The sequence below is a fragment of the Phacochoerus africanus genome, chromosome 4 (genome assembly GCF_016906955.1).
Source record: "Phacochoerus africanus isolate WHEZ1 chromosome 4, ROS_Pafr_v1, whole genome shotgun sequence".
NCBI classification, from domain to species: Eukaryota; Metazoa; Chordata; class Mammalia; order Artiodactyla; family Suidae; genus Phacochoerus; species Phacochoerus africanus.
Window position 1 is genome coordinate 103,806,370 of NC_062547.1, and position 25,258 is coordinate 103,831,627.

General features: G+C 39.4%; 1 protein-coding gene across 1 annotated transcript; it reads left to right on the plus strand.

Moving 5' to 3' along the window:
- On the plus strand, positions 1–19,953 carry LOC125126192 (2'-5'-oligoadenylate synthase 3-like). Its single transcript, XM_047778352.1, has 9 exons — positions 1–54; positions 590–769; positions 1,527–1,713; positions 4,336–4,526; positions 7,491–7,651; positions 12,212–12,336; positions 16,150–16,339; positions 18,927–19,136; positions 19,634–19,953. The coding sequence occupies exons 2-9, from the start codon at positions 611–613 to the stop codon at positions 19,788–19,790; spliced, it is 1,380 nt and encodes a 459-aa protein (XP_047634308.1). The 5' UTR covers positions 1–54; positions 590–610; the 3' UTR covers positions 19,791–19,953.
- Positions 19,954–25,258: the final 5,305 nt, after the last annotated feature.

Sequence of the window (25,258 nt, forward strand, 5' to 3'; positions counted from 1 at the left end):
AAGCAGCCAGCTGAAGATTAGACTTTGCCAACATCTTCCAGACTGCGTCTCTTGGTATAAACTTCTACTTTTCTTTAAAAAAAAAAAAAAAAAACTACTTAACTTTGAAAAAATCAAGAGTTAATTTGAAAGATATGTAGAAATCATCACTCAGGATAATTTTCTCAGATGTAGGAATTCATTGGGTGGTAAAAATGGAAGAAACAAAGGCTCTGAGAGTCCCTGAGTGAAGATACTATCTAAATCAGCAGTTAATATCTCTGGGATCTTAGATCCATTTGAAAACTCTTATTAGAAAAATGTATGTATATTCCTATATACACAAAATTTTGCATTTGTTTTATTGGTTTTATAGCCTCCTTAATATTTATAAACTTAGGTTACAAGCAGCTGATGTAAATGGATATTTTCATGATACCACGCTTGATTTTGGTGAGGAATACATTTCTTGGAAAACATTCCTGTGATAGAACACAAATTAGCACACCAGAGAAAATGTTATCTTTATCGTAGGTAACAGTGAGGAATTAGATTTTCTTCAAAGGGCTTATTTTTTATTTATATATTTATTTTTTTTTGGCATCAACAGGATCTAAATCACTGGGAAAGGATGTGGGCTCTTAAACTGTACAACTGTGAGCTCTGTGGGAGTAATTTTGTGAGCTGCACGGCTCTGAGGTATCACTTTCAACAGAAGCATTTTGGAAAAGTTCACTGCAAAAAATGTGGCCAAGAAGTCCCGGGGGATAAGCTCCAAGATCACAGTAAGGTACAGTGGGTGCACATGGGAGAAGTTGAGAACCTCCCACTTTTTCTAAAATATTCATGCTTTTTGTCCATTGGCTTTAAGTCTCTTATGAAGATTTATTAACAGAAAATGAAAAGTTAAACCTCATGACCCGAGGCCATGGGTGGCATGCAGTGGACAAAGCTGTCCATCCCAGTCTTCTCAGCTATAAAGGGCCATCTCAGGGCTGCTGTGAAGGACACTCCACAGAGTTCCCTGGACACAAATGTTATACCCAGGACACTGCTATTATTATAGTTATGATTCCAAAGGACTTATCTAGGAATAGGGTTCTCACAGTCCTGGAATTTTTCACTTTCAGTGTGACCTTAGAGGCAGTCTAATGTCCTTCCTTCCTTCCTCCTCCTCATTTTACAAATGAGTAATCAAAGATGCAATTCAGTTGACTGATTTGCCCAAGGCCTGAGAAAGTAAATGTCAGAAAAAGAGCTAGGGTCTCATTCTTCTGATTTTATGAAATGAAACCTAGTACTTTTTAAAGATCATTTTTTCAGCACTGTGGTTCTCATGGTTCTTCACTTTATTAATCTACTACAGTTTTCCATCTGCAACAAAGAAAAAAAAAAAACAACTAATGGATTTTGTTCTGTTTTGAGAATACAGAATGAGAATTCACCGGACCCATGAATGGGCACATTTCTTGAGAAGTCAAATGAAATCTGGCAGATTGCTCAAAAAGCTTTTGTAATTCCTGTGTTAAGTATTTACTTTTGCTCAGTCTATACCTCACAGGTCAACCATGGAGACACACAAGCTAAACTGGGTAAATCTAGAAGAAAGGAATATAATGCATAAGGCTACAAAAATATCAAAATCCTGTAGAATGTGTTGTAGACACTTTGGAACAATCCTTAGTCGGGAGAACCATGAAAGACAAGAGCATCACTTCACAGCCAATAAAAGAGGTAAAGGAGATCCTGGGTGCTTTCCCTCTGTGGGTGTTCACACAACATAGGAACCATACTGTGGTTTCCCTTCTCCAGGTTGTGGAAACAGATTGTTTCCAAAAAGAGCAAAAAGAGAAAAGAGAGGATAGAACTAGGATGTGGCCTGAAACTAAATACTCTTAGAATGGCAGGAGGAGAGGGTAATTCTGCAGAGCCTCTTTTGAGGAGGAAACTGGGACACCGAGACATTGTGCAAAGAGACCGCAGAGAAGCACAACTCTGGGGACTTGCAGTCAGAGTTTCAGGATTCAGGTGGGAGTCAGATGATGGTCTGCCCATCAAAAAATAACCACAAAACTAAGATATTATACCATTTCCTCTCATTTTTGTGATTATGTCCTCTAAACTAATGGGTGGTTGCTGCTCTATGAAAGTCTTTTAATAAATTTAAGTTTTTTCCAAGAAACTGTAATTGACTCTGAATACAAAGTAGTCACTGAAAATTGATCATTTTTTAAATGAAATACTACTAAAGAGTGGTACAAAAATTGGCTACTATATTGCAAGCAAAAGAATCAGTGTTAGAAAAGAAGCCCTAATCTGTTAATTTGGTATAATTGGTGAAATTTTAACAAGGGCTCTGTCTCCCCTGAGTGCTGATATAAAATTTCTTGTTCCTTTTTAGTACTATGTCCTGATTTACATTATGATTTCTTCTGTGATCCATGACTTACTTGAAATGTATATTTTTCATTTCTAACTAAAAGTATGAGGTATTTTTATTTTGTTACTGATTTCTCATTTAATTGCATGTCGGTCAGAAAATGTCATGTGTGTGATATCAGTTCTCTGACATGTCAAGTTTATATATTCAATTTCTGTGAATGTTCCATATGTGCTTATAAAAGGAAAGTCCAGTTAAATGTTCATTCCCAGAAAGGATTAGTGAATTCTTCTTCAAGGCCCTTGGGCCCTCTTCTGCAAGAGACCACTATAAAATTAATTCTCAGTGATAATAGGAATTTTTTCTATAAACCTGAATGAGGGTTGCTTTATTATTGCTGATTCTCAGGGGTGTGTGTGTGTGTGTGTGTGTGTGTGTGTGTGTGTGTGTGAGAGAGAGAGAGAGAGAGGGAGAGAGATCTAAAAAGTTTAGAAAAAAAAAAAAAAAACATGGGAATTCCTGTCGAGGCTCAGTCCAAACGAATCTGACTAGCATCCATGAGAACACAGGTTCTATCCCTGGTCTCGCTCAGCGGGTTAAGGATCTGGATTTCCTGTGAGCTGTGGCGTAGGTCGAAGATGTGGCTTGGATCTGGCATTACTGCGGCTGTGGTGTAAGGCTGGCAGCTATAGCTCTGATTTGGCCCTAGCCTGGGAACATCCATATGCCACGGGTTCAACCCTAAAAAGGACAATAAAATTAAAAAATTTTAAAAAATAAAATAAAAAGTTATGGAAGTTTCTGTGTTGTTGAAGGGAACAATCCCCAAAATGTGCCAATTTGGCATATTGATAATTTTGAGCTTAAGGCAACTGAGAAATAGCAGATCAAAGAAGAACTCTTTGCTCACCCCTTTTCTGCCTAAAAGCAGAGCATAACATCTACCCTTCCCCATCCTCAACCCTTCCTGTACCAGGTTGAGGAGAATAGGTCTTATTTCTGGAGTCATGGAGTCAGCACATCAGTCTGTACAGACAAACCTTACTTAAAAAAACTTTTACCTTCCATTAGTTCCCTCTGTATATTCTCTAGTCTCTTTCCCACGACTGATTGGCCCTAGAAGCCTCAAATCCCCTTGCCTTTGTCTAGTCACTTCTTTATAACTTAGAGTCCTTTGTTACAGGGGTATATAAGTACTTGAATCTGATTTTTTGTAGTCTTCTTTTCTTTTCTATAAAGAACTCTATGCACATAAATAAAATAACATCAATAAAATTTGTATGCCTCTTCCCTTGTCTATTGTCAGTTAGTTCACATGCCCCATTCACTAAACCTAACAGTTTAGTTATTCAGTTCCTTCCTGTAAAAGGTGTGGTCAGTCTTGTCAGCTCTTCTGGCTTAAAACATGGACACACAGACACATCCCTCTAACGTCCCCATTTTTAAAATGTACTACCTCCTAATTTCTAGCTGTTGCCTATTTCTCCTTTTTAAAATCACTGAGCAGGTGCAAAATAAATGTTCTGCTGGTAGAATATGACCCGTCGGCTGACAGTTTTAACACTTCAAAATAGATGGTTTAACTTGGAGTTCTTTATTCTGGGATCATTTTATTGAAATTGGTTAACATACGTGTTTTTCAGTTAGAAACTTAAAATAATCCATAAATTAGGGGAAAGACTTTTTCTGACATAAGAATGACTATTGAGATAAACTGATAAATTTCTCAGTTGATCTCAGAGAAATTCAGCCACTTATTTGTTGAGACTAACGGTTGACATGCCAGCTGAGCCTAGAGGGAGTGAAGTCAGCTGATGTTCTACCAGCAGAGAGAGTGGGTCTCCCTGATCACAAAAAGCCAGTCCTTATAATTAATTAGACATGATTTGCATACAAAATTAGATTCTTGCCCTAGACACACACACACATCTTTTTCTATGCGGTAAATAACAAACATCGATCATTTCTTTATGCAGCCCAAATGTCCACAGGATTTTCACCTCATAATATGTTGGAATGTAAAGGTTCCCAAGAACTACAGAGATTTGCAGACAAAAAAATCCACCCTGCCTCAGGTTCTCAGAGAGCTGCTTGTGTGGCTGAAATAGACGCCTTCCTCCAGCTGATCCAGGGTTGCTTTCCGGTACCCATCTCCCGAGTGATCCAGGTAATCTGAACCCCCAGCCCTCAGGCCGGGCCATGCAGCCCTAAGAAAGGCATTCCTTTCTCCTGGAGGTGATACACATCAACCAGGCAGGGCCACATGTTCAAAGGCCAGCTTCACCTTCTGTATGGGGTGATGGGTCTGCCAGAAGCCCTTTGAAATGCCAGGGCAGGCTGCAGGCTGGAGGGCCAGGTACTCGTCCATGTGACAGCTGGAACCCATTAAGGTTGGCAGTTTTTGCTCAAGGGGCCAAAGTGCCTTTACATTGGCAGGGCCAAGGACTTGGCTCACACTTGACCGATATTTGTAAATGCTTAAGGGAATTTCAGGCATAGGAGGTGAGCCTGTCCCCCAGGGCGCTGTTTCATGCCTCAGCAACATGCCTGTGGAAGTAATTAGGTCCCCTGCTGATGGGCTCCCTGTCAACTTGAAGACAATTCACTGTGTCCTGGAATGGTTGTCCACAGAATGCAGGGTCATTTCTGTGAAAATCTCCTTGAAGGAAAATGGCCTGAACACAAGGAAGGCATCCAGACAACAACGATGGTGTGGTTTCCCTTCTATCGTTGTTATTTTTAATGTTAGTATCACCACAACATACTATCCAATCAGTGTTTAGGAAAAAAATACAGGACATAGTTCTGAGGGCATTTTTTTCTTATAATTTTTCCATTCCTTCATTTTAAAATGCACACATGATTTTTTACAAAATTACTTTTAAGCCATGTTTATTTAAAATAAAAATAACTTTTAATGTAACAATAGCAAATATGATTTATGCATATGATTAAATTCTAGCTAACATAGCTATGGAAAAGCCTAAATATGAAACAATGTACTTTCTTCCATAGAAACAAGGTGTGGTCACAGAGCTAGAAATTGGGAGCCAGAGTTCTATTCCAGTCCTGCAAGGTGCCGGCTAAAAACAAGGGCCAATGATTAAGTTGCAGAATCCTGTGTCCTATTCTCCATTCTTGGAGACTGACTGTTCATGTTAGCATATTATGAACTCTCAGGTTAAGGAAGCACTAAAATCTACATCTCTCATATTCCCTTGACACTATGACAAAATTGGTTTCATCAATTAGTTCCACTACTGCAAGATTGAGTCCAGAACCAAGTTAAATTGGAGGAGAGAGGTTCAGTATGGCTAATCTAGATGTAGACGATAAGGATGACTTTGAAACCGAGAGTTCTGGCAATGACTTCCAGTCCCTGGATTTACAGTAGGGCAGGGGGTTCTGGAATGCACAATTGCAGAGACAGATTCTTGAATCCTAGATGTGAACTAAGGCAGCATGGTCCTTGAGCCCGCACTTGCCATCACAGCTTTCAGAACAGGCTCTTTGATTGTAGCTGGGTCCACATGCCCCTTAGCAGGTGAGTTCTCAAAACTCAGTAGTGTTATTCTGAAAGTCATTTCTAAAAGTTCAACCTAGAGCTTGTTCTTCTAGCTGTTCCAATGATTTCCTGAATTAAATCCTTTTCTGCTTAAAGTAACTGGATTGGTTTTTTCTTACCTGCAACTAAACCCTTTTGGTACACTGTGGCTCTCCCTTTTGGAAATGTTGCTGTAAAGTGGGATCCCAGGAAGTGGGAGAAAGACACATGACCTTTCCCCTTGACCTACCCTGCTCTTGTTGGTAGGTGGTACTTGTTCCCTGATTTTCCTTAGTAGTAAATACTTGCCATAATCCATGAACTCTCCCTTCTGACCAAGCTGCCATGCTTTGTCCAGAGCTCAGCCTCCTCCCAGGACAGGCTAGGTCAGTATCAAGAATAAAAATGGCACAATATTTCTTGCTTCAGCCAGCCACACAGTGTCTGAGTGAATGCGTTGCTGGAAATCTTTAAGAAATTAACATACAATAAAAGGTACAGGGTTCAAATTGCTTTCTACCTTCATGAGAGAGTGTGTTTCTCAGTCTATGTGTCACAGTATACCTTTGACAGATTGCTTTTACAATCATAAACATTTGAACATAATGTTTCCCAAATCACAGGTAACAGCTTCTTTTACTGCTGAAGAGCCTCCTTTGGGAATGTGCAACCTAATGTTTTTTATTGAGTGTTAAAAGAAGACAAAGATATGCTGTTAACTACTTAAAGTTTTGAGTTTTATAAAATTATATTTAGCAAGAAATTTCAAATAAATTATCATTAATTACAAATACAGAATGCTTTATTAAATCACTTTTGATCTATTTAGAACCACAGAAAACTAACACTCTCCTGAAACACCAGTCATTTAAGATTCTAACACACAGGTATGGTTTGTTTCAGGGCACTCGTGCCCCAGGTTGCCCAACCAGGTGTTCATTGAGGGCTGGGCTGCGTTCTACGTGTATAGTGATGATTTTTTTTTTCCTTTCTTTCTTTTCTTTCTTTTTTTTTTTTTTTTTTGTCTTTTTAGGGCCACACCTGCAGCATATGGTGGTTCCCAGGCTAGGGGTCGAATCCAAGCTGTAGCCTCCAGCCTACACCACAGCCAGAGCAATGCTGGATCCCCAACCCACTGAGTGAGGCCAGGGATCTAACTTGCATCCTCATGGATACTAGTTAGATTTGTTTCTGCTGAGACACGACTGGAACTCCTGTAGCTATGAATTTAATTCCTGCCTTCAGATTCCTCACCGTCTTTCTGTCTTTCCGCTTAAGTGGCTTTTAAGCAGAAAGTCTGAGAACTCCTAGCTTTAACTCTTAATGAGGATTTTCAGGCTTTTTTTTTTTTTTTTCAAATTATGCTTTCTTTTCCACAACTGAATGTAAATTCTCAGTAGACCAAGACAGATGACTTTATTCTTCTATCTTTGGGGGAGGGGGGGGGGGGGGGGGGAGAGGGATAAACTGCACATATTTAAGCTATTCATGATGTTAAAGGTCCCTAAAAATGCTACAACTAGGCATCTGCCCTTCCCTCGAGATGAGCAGACATTTTCCCCACATGGTTGCCTCTTTTCTTCACAGGGTGGTTCTTATGTAAAGGGGACTGATACTCAAGGATGCTCTGAGATCGACATCGTGTTGCTCAGCGATGTGTTTGGCAGTGTGAAGCATTCCAAGAAACAACTGAGAGAAGGACTGGAGGCTCTGAGAGAAAACCTGAAGCGAACCTCACAGGGGAACAGGTCTGGGTGAATGTGTTTCTGTGAATTCTTTTATTTCAAAGGTGGAAAAGACTGCTAAAGGAAACTCAGCTTAGCATAGAAGACCATTATTGAGTAATAATTACTTGTATATGCTAACGTTAAATTCTTGGGAGAAAACTTGGAGTGATTTCCCTGGAGGCTTTTTTTTTTTTTTTTTAAAGACTTCTAAGCTTAAGTTTCAATGAAACTTCATGAATTCTAGATCCTATGATTTAAGGACTAATTATGTCTTTTCCAATGCACCTTTATTTAATTTCCATCCCTTAGCTGAAATCTGACTCTGAGGAATGCAAACAGGAAGGGCTGGAAAAGGTGCCTCCAGGAACGAAGAATCTTTGAGACACATTTGTCTGATAAACATTCCCTTCAGCCATGTCCTGGGGTCTTTTGCTGAAATGGCTTTGCTGACATTATACACAAAGTCTCTTTGCCTCTAATGCTGAATAGTCAGGACTATCTTTTTTTTTTTTTTTTTCCATAAGCTCCAAAAAGAAAAAAAGAAAGAAAAAGCCTTGACATGTTGTTATTTATTTTTCTATTTCATTTTTACATCTCCTGCTATTTTTTTTTTCAGTTAAATGAATTGTGGATGAAGAAAAATGCAAATAACTATGTCGTAAAGTGAATAAAACATATTTCTTGAGAAAAACAGACCAGGCTGTTTGCCACTTCAATTCTAAAATAAGATCAATGTTTTAAAACAATGTCTCAGAACTGTTTATTAATTTAAATAATAGATTCATTGCCTAGCCCTTGCTTCAAATGAGTATAGAGAACTAGCCTGAATGTGTCTTTTAATGAAAAACACTACTTTCAGGAATACCGAACACCTACTAAATTGTGGTAGTTAGCAAAGACGTCAGATGAATGGCATGATGGTGGCTATAATGAAGCACGTTGGGGTTGGAAAGGCAAAAAAGGGAAATGCTGGAGTTTCATATACGATTACTCCTAACAGGGAAAGACCACCTTTAAGAAAAAAAAAGAAGAAGAAATGGGAGAATGTGTTTTTCATTTTTACCCATTGCTTCTTCCAAGTTTTCCCCCCATTAAATTTGTAAACTATAGGGTACATTATATCATTGTTATTATTATTTATCAAAACAGGACAGTTAATGTACCCTAAAGGCACGTTAAAAATAAGTGAGGGTATACCCTTTCGCTGGTGACCTTATTTAGAATCAGAATCTTTGTTCTTCATTGTTATGTCCTAATTCAATACTCCCTGCCCACCCAGCGTTAAAGACCCTAAGAGATGATTTCTCCTTAACTCCTTTTCCTCTTCTCTGTATCTCAGGCAGGCATCTTTCTCCTGGACAAAACAGGGCTTAAGTTTTTATTTTGTTAGATTTCTGGGACAAATTTTAAAGTAAAACCCATGAAGAAAAGAACAACTCTGAAAACCTTCGGTGACTTGCTCAATTGTTCCTAAAAACCAACAAACTCATTTTTCTTTTTTTTTCTTTTTATTTTTTTTTGTCTTTTTGCTATTTCTTGGGCTGCTCCCATGGCATATGGAGGTTCCCAGGCTAGGGGTCGAATCGGAGCTGTAGCTGCCGGCCTACGCCAGAGCTACAGCAACACGGGATCCGAGCCGCGTCTGCAACCTACACCACAGCTCACAGCAATGCCGGATCCTTAACCCACTGAGCAAGTGCAGGGACCGAACCCGCGACCTCATGGTTCCTAGACGGATTCGTTAACCACTTCGCCACGACGGGAATTCTCAAACTCATTTTTCTAAGCTCTGTTCTTTCCATTCTTTCAACTCTTTAAACAATTTAATTGAAAAGCCTTTAAAGTTGAATCAAACTCCCAGGCAACCATCATCCTTTCCTTTGCCTCTCTTATATGTCTGTTCCTTTTCCCTTTCTCAGAGTGATTTTTCAAGGGGCTATGATGATTTTAATTTGGCCCAGAATATTTTTTGTCCCATATTTTGTTTTGCTAAACAATTCCTTTGCCAAAAAAAAAAAAAAGGGGGTATTTGCGGAAGAACAAGACTTTAAGGCAGACTGAGGGGGGAGGATTGTGAAGTCAAGAAAGGAGGCAGATTGTCCATGGTTGTTTTCTTATACTTTATCTGTATGCAGCAGTCACTTTTTCTGGCTTTATTCTCTGCTTCTCAGAGCAACCAAGACCATACTATGACTCATTTGAAAGGAAAATTGAATTAAAAATGGAAAAGAAGCAGATATGTGAGTCTGACAGTTGGTTTTGACTCCCACCCACTGAGAGAGTAAAGAAGTTTATTGTTTCAGTTGATACCTGGTTTTTGGTGATATATTGTTTGTTGCTGTTATTTTTAAAGCTCTTCAGTTACTTCATTTTGAAAGATGGGTGTCAGAAAAGCCTTTCTTGTCCCTTGGAACTAGTCCATGTCTTAACCTACCAGTAACAGCAACTGTTCAATGTCAGTCATTTTCTGGACCCTGTTTGTAAATGAAACCTCAGGAGGTTTGCCCAGTAAGCCCAGGGTACTAGAAATCATTTACAGGCCAGGGGTATTCCTTTCTGCACATACCAGTGTGTTTATTATTGAAAACCACAATGGGGAAACATATTCTGAGCTTTTAAAAATGTGTCATGCCTTTAACAGTAATGTTTGTAACTGGGATTTCTGCCCACTAGCTCTTATTTCTAACTGCTTTGATTTAGAGGTCTTTAAAACAAGAATCTCTCTTTAACTTTGTATTATCAGGTCATATCATCTTAAGGCTCTTCTCTGATAAATAGTCCTTTTAAAGCCATATTGCCAGACATGGAGTTGTCCTAACAAGGCATAGCCAAGATAATACATGTCCATGGATGGGGCTGCCATGAAATAGCAAGTGGCCAATATATCATCTGAGGACTCATGACAAATCACTGCTAGGACCCCAAGCTGCTTTTCCACTTATAACAACAGCCAAAATGTTTGAGATACTCATTGAACAGTAACGTTCCTGTTTAGTTAGTCTAGGGCAGGCATTCTCATTACATTCTAGAGGTGACCTGAACTCCCACAACTGATTCAATAATACCTCATTTAAGCCCCCTGGTATCCACAGCAAGTATAAACTTCTCCCACCTGGGACCATGTCTCCCAAACATTGTTACTACGTTGAGCACAGCAAGATCTGCCTACAAAGTGTAACAGAAGTGTTAACGCTACTGGCTTATCTAATTCCTTCTCACTCTCCCTGACTGAGAGAGAGAAGGATATACTCATGAGAAAAGTAAAAAGGAGGGAACTTAACAATGATTTAAAGTATTCCTCTTGTGGTACATGGAGCCAATTAGAACTTCATATTCTTGACATTAAAAAAAAAGTAAAGAGGAGTTATAAAATTTCAGAACACTCTGTTCAATTTAAATGAAAGTTTGTTTATATATATCCCCCCCCCCCCATTTGGGGTAATATCTATTGATCTATGTTATAGTTCACTAATTCTTTTTTTCTGCTATATCTAATTTTATTAAATTTATCTATAAAACTCAAGTTCAATTATTTTTTCCATTCTTTTAAAATATATATATAAAATTCAACTCTGGTTTAATTTTTTATCTTTATGTCTACTTTTACTTTCCACTCCTCTATTCTATTGAACATGTTAATCAGTTAAAGTCTTGATCTACTTATGCCAATATTTGAATCACCTATGGGGTCTGTTTCTATAGTTTGTTATCTTAGTTTTAAAACCTATAGTCCTCTTAGAATTTCTAGTGGTTTTTGAAGATTAAAACCAGGACACTGTGCGTTAAAAATCTTAGATGTTTCATTTGATGTTCTCTCTTTCCAGAGAGGGTATACCCTTTCTTACTAAGTGGTTATTGTAAGAGCTGATCACTCAGGTAACACCCCATATCCATTAAATAAAAATGTCTGCAGGTGAGAGCAAGCCATCAATACTTTTTGAAGATCCCAGGTGATGCCAGTAGGCAGCTGAGGAGCCACTCTTGTAGCTTAATATGTTCCCTTAATCCTTGTCTCCTTAGTCCCTGAGACTGAATCCTAATAGGAACTAGGGAAGGAGCTCTTGTTTTAAAGGGTGGCCAGGAGTTCCCATCATGGCGCAGTGGTTAACGAATCCGACTAGGAACCATGAGGTTGCGGGTTCGATCCCTGCCCTTGTTCAGTGGGTTAAGGATCCGGCGTTGCCATGAGCTGTGGTGTAGGTCGTAGACACGGCTCAGATCCTCTGTTGCTGTGGTTCTGGTGCAGGCCAGCAGCTACAGCTCCGATTCGACCCCTAGCCTGGGAACCTCCATATGCCGCGGGAGCGGTCCAAGAAATGGCAAAAAGACAAAAAAAAAAAAAGTAAAGGGTGGCCAGAAAAGACTAAATGGTACAGCAGAGACCTGAATTCCAGCCATGGAAGATAAATTTTGTAGGAAGAGTAACTGCAAAAGTCCTGAAAAGGGAACACCCTTGTCATGTTCAAGAAACAGCCAAGAGAGCAGCAGGGCTTGTGTAAGTGGAAGGACAGTCAAAAATCATCTCATGTATTCTTTTTTCTCTTTCTATTACCTCTCACCATATCATGTTCCTTTTCCAAGGATCCTAATGGGGACAAGAACATCACTGTCTTTAAGATTCAATTATTTATGTACTGAAAGTCTTCACAGCCATTCCTTTGAGATCATGGCCTACTATGATGTGCTGGGGCCTACACCTTCCACAGGTAAGATTGATTGATTTGTTTCACAGGAAATCTTTAAAATGGCTGTTCATTCATTATGTATTTATAGAGGACTGACCACATCCTGACACAGTACTGAGCTGGGCATTCAGAACCAGCTTGCTGGCAATAGAACTGCCACTCACTGGCTTTAGGAAGTATTTTTCTTTTCTTGCAGTGCATTAATACCAGTCATTCTTATGCTACCAGTTTTTGTGTGTGTGTGTGTGTCTTTTTAGGGCCGCACCTGTGGCATTTGGAGGTTCCCAGGCTAGGGTTCAAATCAGAGCAGCAGCCACTGGCTTCTGCCACAGCTATAGCTACACAGGATCTGAGCTGCATCTTCGACCTACACTATAGCTCAAGGCAACACAGGATCCCTAACCCACTGAGCGAGGCCAGGGATCGAACCTGTGTCCTCATGGATCCTAGTCAGATTCACTTCTGCTGAGCCATGACAGTAACTCTGCTACCAGTTTTTAATTTAATTTAAATTGACTATTTGTCTAGGATAATGGAGTGCAGAAAGAACACAAAAGAAATGTGGATTTGGCCTACAAAGAACTGCTTCTTGCAGCAGGAATTCCAACTTGAGCATAAACTGAGTTTGCACTGGGATTCAGCCACCATCCGGCTAACTCAGGAGGTTAGATGAGTCTCCTTTAGTGGAAAAGATTGGTTAGGAAGAGAACTTCAGTCTAAATTCAACAGATTGTTGAAGGTGTTTAAGACTTTGCATCAGTGGACTCATACCTCTGTCTTTGGGAGAAAGACTTCAAAAAATTAAGTAAAAACCAGAAGAGCTATTTCCTGGGTATCTACAAGGCAGCCAAATCTCAAGTTGGCACAGTTTTTCAGCCTGAGTGGCAGAGGGCAGCTCTGAAGTTACATACATGCAGAGAAGGGGCCCAGTGTGCCTGAGCAGCTAAGAGGACCACCCCCACTTTGAACTGAGAAGATGCAGGTGCTGGCCTCTCTCTTTGATAGTCTTAGTTCTCCAGTCCTGGAAGGAGGGGTAGTGCCTTTGGCAGGCATCTCCACTATTGGTGGCATTACTGCTTTTGGGTGGACCATCAATGCTTCTGGTATCTGCAGCCACAGAAGGCATCAAACACAGCATGAAAGAGCAGAAGAGGATGATGCAGATACCATGTAGTATAAAAAGAAAGAGCCTGCAAGCACACATGAGATAGTCCCTGGGGACCTAAGCAGGAGAGGACTTGGAGGGAGTTGGAGGTCCTCAAAGGAAGTGAAAAGTGATAAGGACAGAGTCATAGAATGACACTGTTATGGTCATTGTGATGTTATTTTTATGCCTAAGATGCTGTGATAGTATCTAGAGTTAGATATGAAATATAAAATCTAATTATGCTCATAAAAGGAGGGAGAGAGTGATAGAGTATTTCCATTCCAGGCAAAAATATGAAGGCCCTGGTATGGATTTGCCCCAAGAATTCATATTTTGAAGCCCTTCCCCTCAAATAAGATGGTATTAGAAGGTGAGGCCTCCGAGAGGTAATTAGGTTAGGATGACATCATCATGGCAGTGAGGCTCTAACGATGGGATTAATGTTCTTGTAAGCAGAAAAAGACACAGGAGGATTTTCTCAGCCACATGAGCACACAGTGAAAAGGCAGTATCTGCAAGCCAAAAAGAGGGGCTCTCACCAGAAGCCAAATTTACCAGCACCTTGATCTTAGGTTCCCAGCCTCCAGACTATGAGAAAATAAATTTCTGTTGTCTTAGCCACCCAGTCTATGGTATTTTGTTTCAGTCGCCCAAGCAGAGGCCCAGATGACTAAGTGATTTACATAGATGTAACTGTATTTTCCAGAGAATTTGGAAGTTGAATCTAGGCTCCAGTTTGACTTAAAACATTTATATAATCTGTGTTACAATATGGCAGAACTGAAAATACAACAGCAACTTGTGAGCCAGTACATGAAGAGTGACCCTGCTCTGGCTTAGCAATAGGTATCAAGAATTTTCATTGATCTATTCATTTATATATTCAACTATCTTTTCTGGAATATCTACCATGTACCATTAAATATTATAACGAATTAGGTAGGAGCTCAATATTTTTGCTCTTTTGGGGCTCACACTTGGAAGAAAAAAGATTCACGAGCCAGTAACCCTTAAATATTTCCCTTGATCTCCATGTTTTTGCACACTGTTTCTATTGATAAACTTTCCTTAACCTGCTCCATCCTACACCTTGCCTTGAAAATTTCTGCTTACCCTTCAAAACTCAGCACACCTCCAGTGAACTTCCTTCCCTAAACAATCCTTCCCAGACCTGCTTATTCAGCTTTCCCATTGACTCTTCCCTTATTTGCTGCTGGAGCATGATCCTCCTGTATTGTCGTTGTGTACAGATTTGGCTTTCCATTGCAGTTTGAGGTCTTTGAGGATAAGGTTTATCTTTGTGCCTAGAACCGTATTATTCAATAAGTATGTATTGAATTAAGGAAATGAATGACCATAACCTTGGTCCTACCCTCTCTCAGACAGACACCAGAGGAACATGTTGACTTTCTTGAGCTGGTTCTTTTACTAATCAGCACTGTTGGACAATGTGCTGCTCATATTAAAATTCTCTTCTGTTGTGCTATAATTTGTCAGTATAAATGAATTGCATGCCTACCATGTTCTAGAAACTGAGTTAGGACTAGTGTACACATATGAAGAAGATATCATGGGGTTTATAATCTAGAGACACCCAAATAGGTCATTTTACTAGAATATCTTCTACATTAAGCAGAGGTATGGGGAACTCTGAGATAAGATGGGATAGTAGGAAGGAGAGTGTGGATTCAGCCCAATTTGAAGTTTTAGTAAGTCTTCTTCTCTGATAATCTTGCTAAGCCTATTTTTTTTAATGCTGTGATTTATCCAGTACCTATTATGTGCCATACATAATTCTCAAAAATTAATCTGGTTAAATGAATCCCATTTGATCTACACAACAAACCTGAAAGGAAGACATTACCCTAGTTTTAATATTTTAAAAATTGAGCCTTAGAAAATATACAACTTGCTCACAGTTATGTGGTTAGTAAGTGCAAAAGCTGGGATGCAAATCCAGGTCTGTCCTACTGTGTAGGTCCTGTGTATTAATGGGTTGACATGACATCAAAGTTATATAATGGAGAAAACACACTAGACTGACATGACATACAATAAGAATGAGCACAACCTGAGTTAAGGATGTTTTATAAGATTGTAGTATTAAGCTACAGATGTTTATTTGATCATTCTTGCTATTTAGTTTTTCTCTCCCATTAATGTAACATTATCTGCCATAGATTATTTGTTTTCAATGTAACTTAATTACATCTTTTAAAGCCATCTCTGTCTTTATAAATATAACCAATTCCTTCAAGTGTCCAGGTAGTAGAATCTTTCCTGCAGATAGTAACAATTTAGATATTAAACAGAAGGGATTATATAGGTTATTGTGCACAGAGCATAATGACATTAAGTTTATATGCTAGATGATATTTGCAAACAGTAATGAAATTTGCTTCTGAGAAACTTTCTCTGCTGATAGAAAATCTTTCCCATTGGATGAGAAAGATTTTCTTGTACCAGGATTTGCTCAGTTTGAACTGCTCTGGCATCATAATGTTGAAGCTTTCTCTTTTAATTGCTTGAACAAACTGGAATGACTTTCCTAAAAACAGAAACAGTTTTGTTTTAAATGCTCAAGGTCTAATTAATCAGAACAACATAGCCCATTTATACCACAAGAAACCAGGAGAGGAGAAGGGGAGGAAAGTCTCACAGTTGTCTTTGTTCCTTGGTGTTAACAGATTTAAAACTTCACCTTTACCGCAAACTGTACCTCTGTAATGACAGTGACGAGGCCCAGCTGTGTGCCTTGGCCCTCTTGCCATACCAAGTGGATTTCATCAAGGCCTCTATTGTGAGGGTGAAGGAGCTCATTCGCTTAATGATACACTGGTTCAAGACATCATTTGCCAACCCCACGGAGGAGAATAAGTATGTAACTAACCCAGGGACACCATGTGAGCCTTCCTCTTGTCATGTCCCTTTTCTTTCTTCTTTCAGCCCCCACCTCCTTCGTGAGGCAGAGGGAATACATGTAGAGGGAAAGAGAGGAAGGAGAGGGAGAACAGGGCAGGGAGTGGGGGAGGGCTGTTATAGAATATAAACATCTGGATTACATTATTTCAAAAATAACATCATGGTTGGTAGGAACCGAAGAATAGAAACCGTAATACTCAGTGGCATAACCAAATGGGTTGGTGCAAGGAAGGAAGGCACAGAAAAGGAAAATTGAATCTGTTAGCACTATTGGAAGGAGACGTTTAATGTTCAAGCATCAAGTGTTCCTTCTGCTGTAGCCAGTTCTAACAGAGCAGAGTCATCCTCTAGAGGAGGGGGCTCCTTGGCACTTGATTTGTGCATGTTTTAGTATCTTTCCTTCAATGTGGTAGCAACAGGCTCATTCTATGGAAAAGGATTGTGAGGGTAAAACAGAGAACTAGGATATATTTGTATAAAATCTCCATTTGGCAGAAATAGCAGACATGCGACCACTTTCTACAAGGAATGTGCCTTCCTCATCTTTGTATAAGGTTGCTAATAATCTTGATTTGTTCATCTGAATCACACACTCTGTTTACTCTCTGTATATTTTTGTGTTTAACATTGATGGTAACATTAGTCACTTTGTAAAAACATACATTAATCATATATAATTACCTCTTATATTGAAGCATCTCTAGCCATTCTATATGTTTTCTCTCATTTGGTTCAGTGAAAATTTACTAGTGAAAATGGAAAAGAGAAATAAAGCTGCCTACCTTGAGTAGATACGTGGTCAGTTGACAGGCCTGGTTTTGAAATCTAACACTTTTTTTTTTTTTTTTTGGTAGTGGAGAGCATTTATAGGTCTGCAAGAAGAAACTTATCTTTTAATGTAGCAGAACAGTAATTCTAACACTTAAAAAGGTGGTATTGTGTGGAAATTGGACCACATATGTTCCAATACGATAATTGGTTTTCTATTTTGGGAAAGTAATCTGGTAATGTGTATTAAGTATTTATTATGTGTTAAGGATTTAAAATATTCAAACCATTTGTCAAGTTAATTCCCCCTAAGTATAAAAAAAAAGTGAAAGTAAAAAATAAAACAAAAATACTTCTTATTATTAGATTTAAAAGAGTTGAGGCTATTTATATTAAAATGTCATAAAAAGAATATTCAAAATAAAGATTTTAAAAGAGAGTTCAGAAATACTTAGATAAACTTCCCTCGAAGGAAATAACTCAAGTAAAAAAAAGTAATTTGTATAAGTTTAGAATAGTGCTACCAGAAATAATGAAAATTGGGAATGAAAATTTCCCCGAAGACCAAATAAACTTATATAAATATGATGAACTGCTACTTAAGACAAGTTTGGGAAATATGACATTACATAAAAGATTTACATGAAACAATTTAAAATGACTAAAAGAGGACACAATAATATGAACACATATCAAGCTATATAAATATATATGTAAACATGCTATAAAAATGTGAAGTGAAACAGGTCAATGCTTATTAAGTCTTTTCCCACCCTCTCAACTTTATTTCGTAAAATGTGAAAAGCATCTGCTATTTTCAACCCTGGCTTACTTTGGGCACTTGGGAGCATCAGATAGTTAAAGTAGAGATGGACTTTGTCCTTTGTCCATTGCTGTCAACCCCTGAGGGAAAATCATAGGAACTAAGTTACTAATCAGCTGAAATCTGGTTTGCTCTTCATTCATTCAAGATATTTTGTCTACTTTTAATTTTTTTCTATTTTTGTTGTTGTTGTTGAAGTAAAATAGATGGTTAATATAACAGTAAGAAAATGTTACCATGCTATCAGGGGGAAAATTGCATGACTTTGCAATATATCATCAAAAGAGATTTTTGTGGCTAATAAACGGCAACACAGAAAAACACATATTTGGATGTCAACCACCATGAAATCCTGAAACTATTGTGTTGTGTTTTTCCTCCTGAGTTTGTTTTTAATCTTTAGCTTTAATGGGATCTGAGCTGTCTGTGACCTACACCACAGCTCACGGTAACACTGGATCCTTAACCCTCCCTCTGAGCCAGGCCAGGGATCAAACCCACATCCTCATGGTTACTAGTCAGGTTCTTAACCACTGAGCCACAACGGAAACTCCAAAAAACATCCTTTTGTGTACACCTTTGAGCACTTGTAGAAGATTCTACAGAATGAATTTATAGAAGCAAAAAAAGGTTGGGTCAAAGGGATGGAACATATCGAATTTTAATAGAGCTGACTCCAAGAAAGACTATTAATTTAGAGTCCCGCCAACAGCATGTGAGAGTGTCCATTTCCTCACAAACTCACCCACATTGGGTATTATAATTCTTTGTTTTTTTGCCAATCTGATTGGCGGAAATATATTATTGTTTGGTTAAGTAGTGAGGTTGGAAATAGAATTTCTTCTTCTGCAAATTGCCATTAGAGCTTGGATTTTTCTCATAACTGAATAAACTTGTCTCAGTTTTCTGGGTTAATGAGAAGAAGTACAACCCCTCATTCTGTGTGTCTAGATTCCGGAGACTTCCCTCCTCCTACGCAGTGGAGCTCCTCACCATTCACATTTGGGAACGGGCGGAAAAGCCCTTGTTCTTCAGCCTGGTGCAGGGAATGAGGGCAGTCCTCAAACTTCTGGTTCGATATGCAGAAATTGATATTGTTTGGCACAGCCACTATCATCGCAAGTTCCCCATCTTTGTAAAAGTTAACCAGAAACACACAAGGTAACTATCTTCTCTATGCCTTTAGGATATAAGAAGCAGGTTTACCATCAAGGAAGAAAATCTGGAGCTAACAGTAGCTTTATTGGGATTCAATGAAAAGGAGAAAGCCTTGATTACTACAAAGTCAATTTCTTTCAATTACTTCTCACTGAACTTTAATTCTAAAGAGTGAATTGAGAGTAATTTGACTAAAATGAATTGAATGTGGATATAGACAACAAATGAGGAGGAAATGGGAGACTGAATCCATAGAGGACAAGCCCCCTTCAGGTGAAAAGGGAAAATGAGAGGGAGTCAGAATTGGTGGGTCAGAGGAAAGTGGCTGTTCTTTAATAGGTGTGGTTAGTTCTCTGTGGACTCACTCCCACGGTTCCCAGAGAGTCCTTTCTTTAACAGAATTCCACCTTTAATTTGTACATTATCCTCTTCTAACTATATGGCAAATTGAAACTGGGTTTAGAAATGGAGAGTTTGGAGTTTGTTTTGTTTTGTTTTAGGCCATTCATTTTAGACCCTGTAAATCCTACTGTCAACGTGTGTGATACCTGTAACGCCTGGGATGAAGTTGCCCACGTGGCAAGATGCAGCTTATTGAAGCCTCTTTTCAGCAGGGTGAGAGCTGAGCCCCCCTGGCTTTTCACAAGTGATTGGTAAATGGGGCAAGGAGCTACTGTCCTTACATTTCTATGAAGAAAATAAAAAGAATGCAAAACATGTAGCCAAGAGGAACACTGGATGAAAGGCAGTATGAAGAAAACTTTTTTTTTTTTTTCCATTTTTCGGGCCACACCTGTGGCCAGTGGAAGTTCCCAGGATAGGGGTTGACTCGGAGCTGCAGTTCAGGCCTACACCACAGCCACAGCATCTGCAACCTATACCACAGCTTACCACAGCTCACGGCAACACCAGATATTTAACCTACTGAGCGGGGCCAGGGATCAAACCCACATCCGCATAGACACTAGTAGGGTTTGTTACCGCTGAGCCACAACAGGAACTCCCAAGAAAACTTATCTTAATTCATTACTTTATTGAATCCCATCTTTAACAAACATCACTTAAGATAAAAGGATCTGTTTCATTCTTTGAGAGAATTGAATTCCCCTTCCACTTTTAGGATTTATTTGCTGTGGTGGCCTTGTGACCAAAAAAACATAAAGAAAAAAAAAAAATCCAAGTAGCCATATAAACAAACAAAAAATCCCCAGATCCATTGAAAGAAGGTTAACCGAAATGGTAAAATAGCTTCCATTTTTTTAGTTTTGGCTCATTAGTTTCAGCTCATTAGTTTCAGGTTGCCTTTTCAGCTCTCCTGGCAGGCTGGTATTTTCCTGGGTCACCTATATTTTCAAAATTTCCCTATGAAAATTTGCTTGTACTAGTACTGCCAACTGACTTCCAGACATTATCTAACAAATGGCTAAACTGAAAAATGGAAGTATCTGGGAGACACACAGTGCATTGCCTCAGAATAAATTGTTTCCAAAATCATTTTATGACTATCTGTGTCATAACTCATGGGTCAGAGTGGAGCCCTATTTAAGGGTTGTAAATTGCTCAGTCCTGAGTAGGAATAAACAAACTACCCAGGCAATTGCACTGTCCAGTTCACCACAACTGTTTTTAATTGTTGGGATCAACTGTTTTCCTTTCTATTAAAAGCATTAGCAGCCACTGATAATGAAAGCCAGGGCCCACCAGAAATAGACCAGAGGAAATTTCCCGACTCACTTGCATTGCAACAATTCATCAGCACTGAAGATATATGAAGTGTGACTGCAGAGTAATGCCAGTGATTAGGCTTCTCCACACAACAGAACTCTTACATATAAATGAGTGCCATACCCTTCAGGCACGTCCTCAGAGAACCTGTACGCTTATGCCAGTGATGTGATTGGTCTGGAAACACTTTCGGATTTCCCCTCCAGGGGATAATGTTCTTTTGAACATCCTTAATGGTGACAAAATATGTCCTTTGAGGATGAATTTGATTTTTGGAAATGGTACAATATATTCATAGCAAACATCTGTTGTTTTTGCTCTACCTAGAATCCTTTCCCCCAACTAATGGTTGGGGAGATTGCATTTCTTCTGTTGTTCACTCTGTCTCTGAAGGAGAAAGTTTCAAAAATGTCTTGGGAAATGGCCACATTTTCCCCTTTTTGGTAACTGAACCCCTATTTACCTCAGGTGACTGCTCCTCCCCCACTTGGTCTAAGTCATTTAGGTGGGCCCAGCGATTGAATCAACTGAAACACCAGTATAGCATTCACTTCTAGAATTTGGATTTGAACTCTGGGAAGAGAATTTCTCCTTCTCCTATGATGTAAGAATGAAATTGCTGGTCACCAGTTTTCTGCTCCAAGGGAAGAGAGCCTGACTGAAAATGGAGCCAACAAAAAAGAAAGGGGGTTTGAGAAATGAGCAATGATACACATGAATGTGCACTTACATATACATCTATAATCATGAGAGAGATCAAGTTCTGGTTTGTGCTCCTGGATCCAGATGTACTTGGAGGAAAAACTGTCCTGGGACTCTTTTGTGTCAATCAACTCCCCTTTTTGAGCCAATAAACTACCCCTGTGCCTAGTAGGTTTGATTTATGTTTCTACCTTACTAATCCTAATTAGTAAGTCATTCCTAACTAATCCAGTAGAATGGAGCCCAGTGTGGTGAATGAACTCATCAAGCAAGGAGTAAGGAAGGCACCAAGATACTGATGACAAATTTCTATTCAAGAAACATTCATTGAGCCCCTGCTAAGCATTAGTCCTAATAGTCAGGATGCTGAAATAAACTAGTCAGTTCAGGAAAGCAAGGTACTTTCTGCTCACAAAAGGCACTGCTTTTCTTCCTTTGCGCAGCCTCAGAGGGCCATTCCCAAGGAGGAGTTCGTGACAGAAACGCCTTTGGCAAAGACAGCTCTCTTGAGCATTGTCAGAGCATGTAATTATTTCCCCAAGGTGACTAATTTTTTAAGAAGTCAACAATCATTTGAGGTTTTGAATTCTGTCTTTTTAAAAATAGTATTCTATTTCCTTCTGTGGGTCATACCTCTTGTGGAACATGAGGACTCAGGAATTTCTATGTAGGGGAGGAACAACACAATGGTTACATAATACATAAATTTATTTCAGATTTGGATAGGACTCCTGACCATTGTGAGACCTTACATTGGAGTTGAAGGGCCAGTGAGTGGCAAAAAATTTAACTGTCTCTGGTCCTAAATCTAATTTTATCAGCAGCATTTCTACTGCTTGAAGAAGTTTGTTCTCATGTCGTCTTTCTTGCTCTATTCTTAGGATGAAAAGTCCAGGATAATCTAGAGTAATTTTGGTCTGAAATGAGTAAGGCGAGATTTCTTTGGTGGCAAAGTCTGTGATCCACTGGAATAAAAAGTGAATTTATTGCCGGGTGTTTGGGCCACAGCTCTCACCATTTCTTCATGGGCCTCATGCTCTCACTTTTTACTTTCATTTCTGCCTCTCTCTGCATCTGCTCTCTACATAAACCACCTTCTCCTCTTACTACTGACCAGATTTCTCTGCTGACTCAGATTCCTACTTCCTCACCACTTCAGCCTCACAGACCACAGCAGCCATGAACATGACTCCAAACTTCAGCTCCCAACTCAAACTGTCCAGTTCCTTCCATGTTTCTTAGTTCACATTCCTGAGGAGGACAGACTGATACATCCAGTTTGTAGTTTTGAGCCAGATTATCCAGAATCACTGGCTAGTCATGGGGCATCTGTGATCAGGACATGACACTGCCATGTAGAACCAAATGAGAATGCCAAAGAAGCAGGAAACCTTTCAGGTACGGATGAGTAGGACAATGCAGTCTTGCTTCATGTGCCTGTGTCTTTTCACAGGACCTGCAGAGAGACTTAGTGGCTGCCATTTTTAGGTCATGCAATGTTCCACTGTCTAGTGAAAACAAAGCTTAGAAAGTTTCAAAGTGTTTGTAGGAAAGGCAGGAAAGAGGCATCTCTTCTTTAGTAAGTCAGTAAGGAGAGGAAACCATGATCAAATCTGTGGCAGCTGGGCTGGGGGTGGGGAGAGAAAATAGAGACTGCTGGGAGAACCAGTTTGAGACTAAGAAATATGCCCCAGGGAGGTCTTTAATAATATACCCCAGGCCCACAGCTGCCCTCATTCTACAGCCCACTCACAAACTAGAGCCATATTAGGTCTCGCAGATCGATATTTTAGTATCTTGTTTATATATACTAGTCTGGGAAACTTGCCACGACCTTGCTCCTATAGAAAAATGCATCCTCAGGACTGAACAACTAACTGACTTACAAATGGACTTATGAAACATAATTGCTGCTAAGATTGGGAACTGCCTATAAATAGATAGCAATCTGGGACTTTCACTTGGGAACCAACAATCCCTAGAGAATCCAGAATTCTCAGAAAGAAGCTTCTGCTTGGGGCCTTTCTAACAACTGCCTTTGTTCAAGGAAAAAAAGTGCTACCAGGATATAGTCAGGTTTAAAGAAGTGATTCTTTGGGGAGAGAAAAACAAAACAAAACAAAAACAAAAACAAAAAAACACCTATATCTCTGCCCCTTCTGCTTCTCTCTGGCTACCAGGAGGTGTAAAGAAGCAACTTTTCCCTCTCTCTTTATTCCTTTCCATGCTCTCTGCCAAAAGACCAGTTTTATCAGAAGAGTCAGGGCTGTGCTGCTTACTAAAGTATGTGCTAGGTAGCTTTAAGCTAAAAGAGTTTAAATTTAAGTGTGATCAGAAACATCTGGTAAAGCAGTGCATAATCTAGACTCTCTCCAAGAATTTGGTCAGCAGGTCTGGGTGTGGCCCAGGGACTTGAATTTTTAAAGGAGGATTCTGGTGCAGATTACTTGTATACCATATCTGAGAAAGAAAGTCTGGACCTAGAGCAGAATCTGGCTTTCCTGTTAAGATAAGTTGTGTGTGCATGCGGGAGTTTACCCTGCTTTAGTTCTGGGCTCCAGGAAGTCCTCTTGGCCAAGCAAAAGGTTTTGCTCCTACCTAACTCAGAAGGGCTCAACGTTTTGAATTTTGGAACAAGGCCAAACTGAGTAACAGCCCCCAATAGTTAGGCCATAGACTCCCTGGGTAGAGTAGTGGTTATCAACCCTGCTGCTCTTTGGAACTACCTGAGAAGCTTTAAAAAATAGTGATACCTGGGCCCCACTTCTGGAGAGTCTGATTTCATTGGTCTTGGTACAATCTGGAGCTTTAGAATCTTTTAAAACTCCTTGGATATTTTCAAGGTGCAGCCAAAATTGAGAACCAACGTGGTAGGGAAAATAATTTTCATTTTTTCTAGAGCCATGGCTAAAACCAATCTTTGCGTGTGTGTGTGTGTGTGTGTCTGTCTGTCTGTCTGTCTTTTTAGGGCCACACCTGCAGCATATAGAGGTTCCCAGGCTAGGGGTCGAATTGGAGCTACAGCTGCCAGCGTACACCACAGCCACAGCAACAATGGGATCCAAGCCTTGTCTGTGACCTACACCACAGCTCATAGCAACACCAGATCCCCCACCCACTGAGAGAGGCCAGAAATCGAACCTGTGTTCTCATGAACACTGGCCAGATTCATTTCCACTAGGTCATGACGGGAACTCCAAAACAATCTTAATATTTGCTCTTTAATATGGTGGAGACCATAGAAGAAATCTTGGTATTTGCCTTTCTGCAAAGTAGAAAAAACACACACACAACATCAACAATATATGACATAATGTCTTGAATAGTGTTTACCTAAACAGAGTCAAGGAAAATAAAAACATTCTTAGTCTGGCTTCTCTTGTCCTTTGGGCAAGAAATAAAGGCAGGGCATGAGAACTCTCTAAAGCATTTCAGAGATAAAGTCAACTACAACAATGCTCCTGACTTCAAAACTTTCCCTAAAGAAAATGGAAGGTGTTAAATCTTTATGTTTTCTTTCCCTTTTTCCTGAGACCTAGTTGATAAGATTCATAGCTGATGTAGGTACAGCAATTTCAGGAGTATCTATGGCTTGATTCTTTTCCTTTTCTAGAAATTGGTGAATGAACTTAACAGCAGACTTATCAGTGGACTATATATATAGCTTTTGAACAAATGGGACAACCAGATTCTGATCA

Bases quoted from the DNA above. Each gene is read 5' to 3' on its own strand.
- LOC125126192 (XM_047778352.1), top strand. From the start codon at position 611: ATGTGGGCTCTTAAACTGTACAACTGTGAGCTCTGTGGGAGTAATTTT. The intron at 7,652-12,211 runs GTCTGGGTGAAT...TCCTTTTCCAAG, and splicing joins CGAACCTCACAGGGGAACAG to GATCCTAATGGGGACAAGAA. The intron at 12,337-16,149 runs GTAAGATTGATT...TGGTGTTAACAG, and splicing joins GGGGCCTACACCTTCCACAG to ATTTAAAACTTCACCTTTAC.